At 36.5% G+C, this 12,356-nt stretch overlaps 1 protein-coding gene across 3 annotated transcripts in view; it reads right to left on the reverse strand.

Annotated features, from left to right (window-relative positions):
- EML4 (EMAP like 4) overlaps positions 1 to 12,356 on the reverse strand; it is a 152,996-nt gene that overhangs the window by 71,917 nt on the left and 68,723 nt on the right. For all 3 annotated transcript variants that reach the window (XM_067703140.1, XM_067703139.1, XM_067703138.1), the window contains exon 2: positions 12,022 to 12,204. In XM_067703140.1, coding sequence (XP_067559241.1) covers positions 12,022 to 12,204 — 183 coding nt within the window. The remainder of the gene's footprint in view (positions 1 to 12,021; positions 12,205 to 12,356) is intronic.

A 12,356-nucleotide genomic window follows, 5' to 3' on the forward strand; every position in this document is an offset into this window, starting at 1 on the left:
TTCACAACATTAGGCAACCACCACCACCACCCAGGTCTTTATTGCTAGCTTTGGCTTTCTTTTTTCCTATTTCCTTAAGATTAAAGTTAGGTTATTGATTTGAGATCTTTCTTCTTTTTTAATGCAGGCATTTACAGTTATATATTTTCCTCTGAGCACTGCTTTTGCTATATCAACAGCTGATTTTTCAAATACAATTTTTAAAACTTTTTGTTACACAAAAAACCCATCAGCCACTATATTAAAAACATATATAATCTAAAATCCACTTCCCATGCTCTCTTCCAATGTTCCAAACTTCATCTCAAAAAAAGAGACCAATTATACCCATTAGGATGGCTATTATAAAAACAAACATATAGCACAGGGAGCTCAGCTCGGTACTCTGTGAGGACCTACATGGGTGGGATGGGTGGAGGGGGTGGGAGGGAGGTCCAACAGAGAGGCAATATATGTATATATATATAGCTGATTCACTTCGTTGTACAGCAGAAACTAACACAACATTGTAAAGCAACTATACTCCAATAAAAAAACAAACAAGTGTTAGCAAGGATGTGAAGAAATTGGAATCCTTGTGTATTCCTGGTAGGAATATAAAATGGTACACGTGGTGTAGAAAACAGTATTCGCTGTTTCTCAAAAAATTAAACATGGAAGTACCATTTGATCTGGCAATTCCAATTCTAGGTATATACAACCCAAAAAATTGAAAGCAGGGAGTCAAGCAGATATCTGTATACCCATATTCATAGCAGCATTATTCACGATAGCCAAAAGGTGAAAACCACCCAAATGTCCATTGACAAACGAATGGTACATATATACAATGGAATATTGTTCAGCTTAAAAAAGGAATGAAATTGTGAAACATGCTACAACACGGATGAACCTTGAAGACATTATTCTAAGTGAAATAAGCCAGATGAGAAGAAAAGGGCAAATATTGTATGATTTCAATTATATAAGGTACCTGGAGTAGCCAAATTCATACAAACACAAAACAGAATGGCAGTTGCTAGGGGCAGGGGTCAGGGGGGTGGGGCAAGGGAGAGGAGTGGATGGATACACACTTTCAGTTTGGAAACATGAAAGGGTTCTAGAGATGGATGGTGGCAATGGTTGCACAACAATGAGAATGTGTTTAATGCCATTGAACTGTACACCTAAAAATGGTTAAAGGGGTAAATTTTATGTTCTGTATATTTTACCACAATAAAAAATGTTAAAAAAAAATCAACATATCACCACTGTTTCTAAGTCCTACAGTTTACTGTTGAAGTCTTCAAATGCTTTCAAGGTATCCTGTGAAACTACCATTCATCTTCACAGGATCAGATGGCAGTGCTATGCCTCACAGTTTTGATCAGTCTCAGGAGGCTCTCTATTCTCTATTCTAGGCTCATCCTAAATACTTACTCAAAAAAGACGAGGTATCTTTTGATGTCTTGGCCGTTTCAGGCCTATATATAATGGCTTCCTTTTTATTATTCAATATAAAGGTTTCCAACTACTGAGCCAGTTACAAAGTTTACTCTGTAGAGTAGTAACAATTGAAATGTTTGTGCAATTATTTAGTCATTTTATTATCTTTATTATGTAAAACAAATGGAAAAATAGAAAAATGAAGATGCTGATGTGAATAAAAAGGTAGGTCTCAAAACATAATATATGATTGAAAATTATCAAGTACTATATGTTGAAAACGACAAACCTTTAGCCTAAACTGAATTCTCATTGAATTTGGTTGACTGTATAGGCACTTGTGAAAGAAAACAAAATTAAAAACAACACTGCAGAAATTCTGGAGCTACACCACAGACAGAAGTACAAATAATTTTATTATATTTTATTTTCTTTATCAGACCCCCCCGAACATACGCACATGATGTAAGCCTTTCAGGAATTAATTATGCTTTAATGTTCTCTTTCTGAAGAACTGGAGTGTAGCAGTGAGATAGGCTGTGGATCAACAGTTACTTCTGAATTTTCTGTTTTAAATTATTTTAGATCCTCTCTTATAAACAAATATGTAAACAGAGAAAAGTTACTTCATGTTCTTTTACTTCAAGGAGAAAGAAGAGCTTGTATTTCATGCACACCAAGCTAGCAATTGTCTCCAACAGAAAAACAAACACATTCTCCCAGTTAGTATAAATGGGATACTCTCTTTAGTTTCTAAATATTCTGTTTATGGTCACAATTTGCATGAGGAGTAATAAGTCCTCTGTAACTCATTTAGAATTTAATAACCTGTAGGTATTCTATTTGCTAAACACCAGCAAGTTACTGGCATTGTTCAACATATATATACATAATTCTGTATATATGTATAATTTATAAATACCTAGTTGTCCCTCGGCATCCATGGGGGATTGGTTCCAGGACACCCCCCTCCCACATGGATACCAAAATCCACAGATGCTCAAGTCGTGGGCCAACTATACTATGCCATTTTAATATCAGGGACTTGAGCATCCTAGGATTTTGAGCATCCGCCCTCAGGGGTCCTGGAACCAATCCCCTGTGGATACTAATAGTGACTGTACACTCAAAATAACTCCTCGATTCTGTATTCCCCCTAATCACCCCACCCCTGACATATGCACCCACCCACCCCCATTCCAAGTCTAATAAAGTATTTGGAAAAGAGTCAGTGGTCTACACTTTCCTATCTGTACCTCAACCTTCTGCAATCTGGTTATCGTCTAACCACTTCACAGAAAGTTTTCTTCCCAAGATCACCAATGACTTTTTTCCCACTAAATTCAATGGGTATTTTTCAGTCCTTATCTTGTTCAGCTTTTCTTCAGCATCTAATATTGCTGACTATTCAGGCAAGGACAGTATTTAGGTAAGGACAATGTCCTTAGTTTCTAGGACATTGCCCTTGCCTGAATTTCTTCTTAGCTCTGACCATTTCTTCTCTCATTTGCTGGATACTCTTTTCTTGCTCAGACTTTGTATCTTGACTCTTCAGTTATCTTGTTACCATCATACCCTTCTCATTATTTTTTATATCTAACTGCTATTGAACATCTCCCCATGAATGTCTGTGTCCTTCCTCCCACCAAACAAAACAAAAACTGGTACTCTGTGATATACTTTATTCTTGGTGAAAGACATTACCACCCATTCACTGTACGAACCAGAAAACAAGAAATCAGGTTTGATTCCTCCATTTCCTTACTGCCAACATTCAGTGGGTGACTAAGTCCTCTGTTGCATCTGTAACTCTTTAAAAAAACATTCCCCCCAGTTCTGTTGAGATAAAACCGACATACAATAAGTTGCACATATATAAAGTGTATGGTTTTGACATACATATATGTAGGTTTTGACATACATACATACATACATATATGCCTGTGAAACAATCACCACAATCAGGATAGTGAACATGGCCATAAGTCTCGAAAGTTTCCTTGAGCCCCTCTGTAATCCATCTCTCCCTCCCTCACTCTTGTCCCCAGGCAACCACTGATCTACTTCCTATCACTATAGTTTGCATTTTCTAAAATTTTATATAAATGGAATAATACAGTATATATATAGATAGATAGATTTGCCTTTATTTATTTATGGCTGCGTTGGGTCTTGGTGGCTGCGTGCAGGCTTTCTCTAGTCGCAGCAACAGGGGGCTACACTTTACTGCAGCACACAGGCTTCTCATTGCGGTGGCTTCAGTAGTTGTGGCGCATGGGCTTAGCTGCTCCACGTCATGTGGGATCCTCCCAGACCAGGGATCAAACCCATGTCCCCTGCATTGGCAGATGGATTCTTAACCACTGCACCACCAGGGAAGTGCAATTTTTAATGGTTTTAGTCCTCACACTGAGGTCTACAATCCATTTTGACTTAACCATTTATAATTATCTGTAATCTATCTGGAAACCTTACCTGTTTTGTGATCCTTGCATATATCCCCATGCTTAGCACTGTGCTTGAATCCTAGAAAGCACTTAATCAATATCTAAATGACTAAATGAATGCATCTTCACCACTACTGCCTCAAATTTCTCTTCCGGGTTATGTTCAGTTTCTCTATTCTCCCTTCTAGCAGTACTATTACCTTGCTCTTAATGCATTCTGTACACCATGCCAGAATATCTATCTAAAACAAGCTGTATATCTTTGAAATAATATGACATCAATTGTTATATGTACCATTATCACAAACAGCATTAGAAAGAAGTGTCACTTATGAGAACTGTAAGACATAATCAATAGTAAGATGCATTGTAATTCCAGAGATGTTAAAATGCAAGAAATATAGCCATCTTAGAATTAATGGATTAGTGTAACTCTACCTGTCATTCTTCAATTTAAAATCCTTTAATGGAGCTCCAGTCTCCTCAGGATAAAAACTAAATTCCTTAGCAAGGCATAAGAAAACCTTTCACTATGGGCCCTCTCCACCAGTTGAGGCTCACTTTTTGACACTCCCAACCTCACACCTCATGCTTCAGTTTATTCTGAACTCCTAAACTAAGTACTTTTACTCCCCTGCGCTCTGCACCTGGATGGTCCTTCTCTCTGGCATATGCTAGTCATCCCTGCTTGCCTAAATTAACATATATTCATCATCCATCTACCCATCAAATATTTACTCAGGGCCTATTATTATCCTAGTCTTTTGTTTTCAAGAGAATATAAGGGAGCCAGGGCATCAAGGAATTAAAATCTTGCAAGAGAATCACACTAGCAATGAAAACATGTGGTAAGTACAAGAACAAAGTGATCATAAAAGAAATCATCACAAAGAAAAGACACATAATTCTGTAAGGATGATTAGAGACACAGAGCTCAAGAAAGGCTTCCTAGAAAAAAATGCAGAACAAAGTCTTAAGGAATAAGTAAGAGATATCCAGGTAAAAGGGAGGTGATGAAATACTGGGATCTTATTCCAGTGTGTGTAAAGGAACAGAAAGAAGGTAACAGTAAAGTGGGGTATGTAAGTGTGTATGGCATGGGGGCAGGGTAGACAAAAAGCTCTTTATGTGGTGAGAATGCAGAACAAGAAAGGGCAGAGTCCAGATGGTAGAGGAAAGTCCAGATGGTAGAGGTAAGCAGGAGTTAGATCATGGAGATTTTATCTATAGGAAATAGAGACCACCAAAGGGTTTTAAGCTGAAAAAAAGACTTCAATATACATTTAGAGAAATCCTAGTGGCTATGTGAAGAGCAGATTTCAGGGCAGTGGTCTAAGCATAGCACGATGGGGACCTGAAACAAGAGCTAGGTAGCATAAATGGAAAGGAGGAGGCAGTTTTAAGAAATATTTAGGGCTTAAAAGATGATTTCAGTTTGGGGAAATTTTACATTTATGAATTCTGAGGGACATACAAGCAGTACAATCTAATAAGTAGAAAGATAATTCTTAAGTGCTCAAGTCTAGAATATAGATTAACAATTTGGGAACTGGCACCAATAAGTGGATGTTAAGACCATGAAGGAAGATGAATGGCTGATTTCATCTCCTGCAAGGAACCTTCAACTCCAGTTTCGGTTAGGAGCTCCCACAACACCCTAAATTTACCTTTTTAATGCCAATTATTATATAGTTTTATAATTACTGACTTAGCTGTCTTCTCACTTTACCTAAGGCCCTGTGGAGGCAAAAGTCAGTATCTTTTATTTCTTTAATCTCCATCACACAGTAAAGTTACCACTAGGGACTGTTGCATATGTTGCAAATCTGAAATCCATCTTGCTACCCTCATCTGTAATATCCTCTTATTCTTGCATCTATCCCAATCCCTCCATCCAAAGAGCAATTTTTAAAATAACTTCCTACTTCTATAACTTTCTGTTTCCCACATTTAATTCAACAAACATTTATTGAGTCATTCTAAGGCTAGTTATGTAAGAAACTGTCCCTGCCTCCAAATAGTTTATAATCCAGCGGGAGCAACCAAAAGAAACATATATACCAAAAGAAACATATAATAAAATTTTAAAACAATTCTAACAAGAGACAAAAAATAGATCATTTTCAGGAATTAATTTGAGGCCCTAAAGAATGGGAAAATTTTTTATTAGGAGAAGGGTAAAGATGGTCTATGAAGGAAGAACTTTAATTAACACTCAAAATCTTTTTTCTCAGATTCCCTATCATATGCCCCAGAGCTCCAACTGCATACCTCTTCCACTCTCTTCACATTTTCAAGCTCTGTGCCACCTTTTTCAATCTGTCAATTACTTTGCTTCATTCTTTGGAAATATTGAGGACTACATGTACTTCATCAAATTTTATCTTTTCCATTTAGAGTTTTACGTGTACTTTTCTCCTTTCCTCTTGTTTCACAGGAAGGTGTACTTTAGTTCTCTTGCCTCATTTTTTTAAAGTATATTTTGAGAAGAAATGACCAAAGAGCATTTGACTCTCATAGAGAAATGGAGCTCTGTAAATGGTAATTGCTGCCTGGTCTGAGGCAATATCCACCCATTTACTGTCATATACAAAGAGCAGCTTAGAAGTCTTTGATCTGTTGTCAAAATAATAAGATACTCTCCCACCCCCTACCGTAAGTATGAATCATTTTATCCTAAGGGCCCCACCAAGGAAATTCACACCTTCTAACCTGATTAATGTAATTTACTTATTAACAACACTTACAGCAAACTCATGACAATCCCTGTCTTCTCCCAAATGTTATTTGGAGCAAGAGCCAAATGATACGGATCTGTGCCTGTACACTATCCCACAGTCTATATAATTAGGAATATTTTTTGGGGGAGAACCGACATCCTCCAAATTTAAATTTTTCCTCTGGGCTCTCTCATTTCTCAAGTAGCAGTCACAGTGCTTGGTATTTCTGGTTTACCAGCAGCTTCCTGGTTTAAAATGACAGTTTCCCACCTTCAGATAATTTGACTCCTGTGCTTTTATACCTCTATGTACTAACAGCTTGTCTTCACATATTGCCACTGCGTTGTATTCTCAAATTACATTCATTTGGTCACCCCAAGAGGTCTTAATGGGTTTCCCAGGCACCAGCTGTGACATAATTTGTCTTCCTGGCAGTTAAAACTGCCAGAGTGTTCCCTGGGCCTTCCCTTTTGCTCCAAAGTACAGGTAATTTTTTTTCTTTTGGCAAGGATTCAGCTGCAACTGGTGCATATATTATGAACATATGCCGTCAAAAGGAAAGAATTCTCCAAGAGAAGAGAAGGTACATGAGAAATTTAAATGACTGGCCACCTTAAAAACTATTGGGAAAACTTTCTACCTAAGTGTCTGATATAATATATTCAAGAAAAAATGGGGTTTAGCTTTTAATACTGCTGGCACACTGGAGAGGACAAACTAAAAGAACAGAACTAAAAATACTGAAATGACTAGTTAGGTGTGTTTCTGATTTTGGGATTTACTGAATGGCAATACTACTATGAAATGACAGAGAATGTCGTTAACCCATTAGCATACACATTTAGTTTTAGCCATACCTGAAGCCAAGTCATGTTTCCATATCACCACCACCTAGCAAAACTGTAATACCTGTCTTCATCAATAAGGAAGCTGACCTATACTTTTAAGCACAGCTTCATAAAAGGTTTCCACCTATTTACCTATGGTAGTTTAGTCTCCCCTCTAAAGAAAAATCCTCTAGAAATTCTAAATATCTTAAGAAGATGGTAGTGATTACTGTCCTGTCAGTAATTTGTGTGAAAGTGAATACTACAAATTCTAATTTCACAAGGGACTAAAACATTTCCATATAAAATTTTTCTACAGTATGAGAAATGGTTTTTACTTTTTTTTTAAAAAAAAAATTGAGGTATAATTGACATATAACATTATATTAATTTACTTTTTTTTTTTTTTTTTTTTTTTTTTTGCAGTACGCGGGCCTCTCACTGTTGTGGCCTCTCCCGTTGCAGAGCACAGGCTCCGGACGCGCAGGCTCAGCGGCCATGGCTCACAGGCCCAGCCGCTCTGCGGCATGTGGGACCTTCCCGGACCGGGGCACGAACCCGTGTCCCCTGCATCGGCAGGCGGACTCTCAACCACTGCGTGGTTGAGTCCACAACCACTCTCAACCACAGGGAAGCCTTAATTTACTTTTTAATTGAAGGAGAAAATACAAAATCCCTGCAAAATAATTTCATTGTTTTTAAAAAAAATTTTTTCAAAAATATTTTTTTCATTTGTTAGAAAATACTTTGCTTAAAGTGTTTATTCCAAATATTTATACCATTAATATATTAATCCTGTTTTGTCAAAACTGATGGTTGATCTTTTTAAGGTTACATACAAATGACAATAGTGAAGAATCACTTAATATTTCTTTTCCAATTACTTTCTATAGTATACTATATATAAATTTCAAGATAAAGCTGTTTAGAATTGCAAATAATAAAATTAACAAAACTTTAAATATGTATTTCTCTTGATGTGTTAATATCAATATTACAGAACATAACTGGTCAGGCAAGTTTTTTCACTAATGGGAAATCCAGTGGTTAATCCTTAATGAATTATGCTCATTTCTTAAATAATATTTCCCCAAATTATTATATAATCAATCTTCTCCCCAGCAATCCATTTTATATCCAGCAATTCAAAGTCTGTGTCTAAGGTAACAAAGTAACTTAAAGAATATTCACTAGTGGACTCCATTTCAAAATGTGAACCACATCAGCATATTATAAGAATGGCAGTCAAAGTAAACTTATGACATAGAATTAATGGAAAGGAACTTAGTATCTCTCTAATTAATAAAGTTATTAATAAGAAGTAAGAGCCGGTACTATGTGGAAAGAAAATGTTCCAATGTAGAAGCTGCAGGTGGCTCCAGAACTGGATAAATCTCCACTAAAGAGCCTGTAACAAAACTGTTTCTAAATTCACTTTACAGACAAAGGATTTATGAATGACAACTAGAAAAAGACAACTTACAGAAAGTATGTTCCTAGGGGATAGGAACTCCAGCTATTTAAACTGTATTTGTACTTCATGAAACTGAAACAGGTAGGTGCTAAGGAACTGATGTGTCATACAAAATATCGTCTGCATGCCAAATTAAAAAAAGAGCAGTCTTTAAATTTCTCTATAAATATTTCTTTACTGAAATACCTTAGTAAATAAACAATGAGAGAAAACGTTTTTTTCTCAACACAAGATTATAATGTACTACTGTTTTAGCATAATAAAATTTTTTTAAATTGTAGGTTAATACAAATTATTTAAAATAAGCTTTTAAAATGAGATAATAACCAAATACTATATCATTTTGTCTTATAGGATTTAAAAATACTTTAATATAGAGCCAGAACCTGAGAGTACACATATTAATTATAGAAACCTGTTCTTCTCTCTTTATGTACAGTTTACCTTCCCTGTAAAGCCCGTATACATTAATACTCTAACAACTCTAGAATTCTCTTAGAAAAATCAATTTATAACCAAATAAGTTTTTTTTTCCTGGCTTGATCTTGGCAATCCTCAAAGTTGGTTCTCAAAAAATTAAAAACTCACTTATAACATTATTAACCAAAGTGGTTTCAATCAAGTCTTTTGCCAAACTCTCAGGTCCCTTACTTATCCCATGCCACTGACACATTTATCCTACTAACCAGTAATGGAAAAGAACCATCCTGCTATCTAACTCTCCACTATTAACACAAAGGCCTGGAGTGCTGGAGGGTGGGAGGTATGAGAATGGGAATCAGAAAACCAGGCAGAATGAATGCCCCTCCCTCAAAGTTTCACAACTCGGTAGCCAGTACCCTCAGGGTCCCTGAGCATTTCTTTCATGTCTGTGGCCTTCCATTTTCTACTCTCTTACCATTCCAAATGTCGACTGCCTTTTTTTTTCACCAGCAAGGAACTGCCTTACTTTCCTAAATGGCATCACTATCTCCTGAGGAGAAAGTGATAAGGAATGAAACTTCTAGCCCTGACAACTGTGAATATATATCAATCTCCACTTAGTTTTATCTCTTTCCATTCTATTGGAATGGATATCTCAATATTCAGAAGTAGTCTTTTTTCCATCTAAGACTAATAGTTTTTAACTTGCTCTAACATCCCTTCTCAAACTCTCAAGAAACTTGCCTCAATTACCACCACCCCTCCCTCACCAACATCATCTTCCTCTCTGCTGCCTTTTTGTCCTCAATGTATTTTTCTGCTACAGTCTATAATGTCTTAAAAATAAAAATAATTAAAACTGGCCTTCGATTTAGCATCCTCTTCTACTACCCTCTTCCCCGCTCAGGTTAATTTTCTGAAAAAAGTGGCTGGCTACAGTTGCTGCTCTTAATTCCAGAGTTCTCCTCAATTCCTGCTTCTCAAAATACTGCAATTAGATTTGTAATCCTATCACTCCACTAAAATTCCTTTTGGAGAGGTTTCTAATATTCTCATAAATGTCAAATCCAATGGTCACCTCTCAGTCTTTGTTTTACTTGACCTTTTTGTAGCAGCTGGCAACATGAATCACTCTTTCTTTGCTATGCTGAAATATTGGAGCTCCTGAAAGAACTACCCTGAGCCACTTTCTTGTTTTACATCCTCCTTCTATGGCTTCAACTATCATCCATAAGCTGAACATTCCCAAATTTTTATTCCTAACCAAGACTAGCCTGAGCACTAGACCTATAATTCAGCTATCAACAGGTATCTATCTATACACCACACATACCTCAAACTCAACATTTGGAAACTGAATTCATAATCTTTCTTCCACATCTGCTCCTCATATTCTGGTTAACTATCTAATCTCCAGCTAAAACCTAGAAGTTATGTAAGACTCCTCCCTAGGTTAATCATCTGCGTTGACATATTACAGTAGAGAGGTAAGCTGATGAATCTTTTCCTTTTCCCATTGCCAAATGGGGATAATCATGCCTATGTCCATCTACTCTTCTCTACCAAGAAATCAGTGAGATATATGAAATGATATGTTTGACTGTTTGATTAATGTTAAAGAATTTAAGATTCCTTCTGGGTGGCTGGAAGAAGAGAAAAGCTACATGACTTCTGCTCCAAACTCAGAGTAACAAGGTCCTGATAACAGTTTATTCCAGTCTGTGAAAATCCCCAATGTCTAGAAGTTAAAATTTCCATTGAACTGGGGTTGGCAGTAAGTTTCAGAGTTTAAATTAAATTCTTCATGATTCTGCTGACTAATGACCACAGGCTTAGAATGAAGCTATATGAACTATAATGCTTTAAATCCTTTCTGTAATGATAAGAGAGTTCATTTAAAAAGTATGAGTGCCTACCTGCTATGTTCAACATACAATGTGAAGTCTATGGGAGACACAAAAAGATGATCCAGTTCCTGCCCTCAGTAAATTTAATTTTGAATTTAATTTTATTTTATACAGCAGGTTCTCTTTTTCTTTTTAATTAATTTATTTTTTGGCTGTGTTGGGTCTTTGTTGCAGTGCACGGGCTTCTCATTGTGGTGGCTTCTCTTGTGGAGCACGGGCTCTAGGTGCGTGGGCTTCAGTAGTTGTGGCACGAGGGCTCAATAGCTGTGGCTCACGGGCTCTAGAGCGCAGGCTCAGTAGCTGTGGCGCATGGGCTTAGGTGCTCTGCAGCATGTGGGATCTTCCCAAACCAGGGCTCTAACCCGTGTCCCCTGTATTTGCAGGCGGATTCTTAACCACTGCGCCACCAGGTTCTTATTAGTTATCAATTTTATACATATTAGTGTATATATGTCAATCCAAATCTCCCAGTTCATCCCACCCCCTCTGCACTCAGTAAGTTTGTTATGTAGTTGAAAGATACTAAATTCACACAAACACTATGACATAAAAGCCAGTAAGTACAATCAGTGGCATTACCCCAAAATTCCCAATTTAAAATAATAAACTTTCAGAATTTCTTACGGATGAAGAAAAAGGAAATGGAAAATAAACTATAGTCATAAGTAATCCAAAAGAGAAACTATAGTTTTATATTCCCAATCTTAATGTCACTGAAAAAATACACGTTTAATATATTATTTCAAAGAAAATGTTGCAAAAAGCAAAACTCTTCCTACTTACAACACACTTAATTACCTTTACTTGGGACTGATTTTTTCACTGAGGCTACATGATCTTCAGAGATTGTAAGACGCCTCAAAACATCAGCCAAAGCTGCCTTTAGCACAGTGATTTCATCTTCTTGTTGTTGAACTCGTAACTCAAGGGCTGAGAGGCGATCTTGAACATCAGAAGTACTTGCAGCAGAAATACTATCATCTATAAAGAAAAGAAAATATGGAATATTTTTAAAGTAAACTTCTTAAGAAAGAATCTAATGACATATAAGAAAAACTATACCAGATAAGTCTTTTAAAGATGAGAAAAATTGAAAAAAAAATTGTTTTTGCACAGATTAATTTCTGTAAAGA

Source organism: Pseudorca crassidens, chromosome 14 (assembly GCF_039906515.1).
Source record: "Pseudorca crassidens isolate mPseCra1 chromosome 14, mPseCra1.hap1, whole genome shotgun sequence".
Classification (NCBI taxonomy): domain Eukaryota; kingdom Metazoa; phylum Chordata; class Mammalia; order Artiodactyla; family Delphinidae; genus Pseudorca; species Pseudorca crassidens.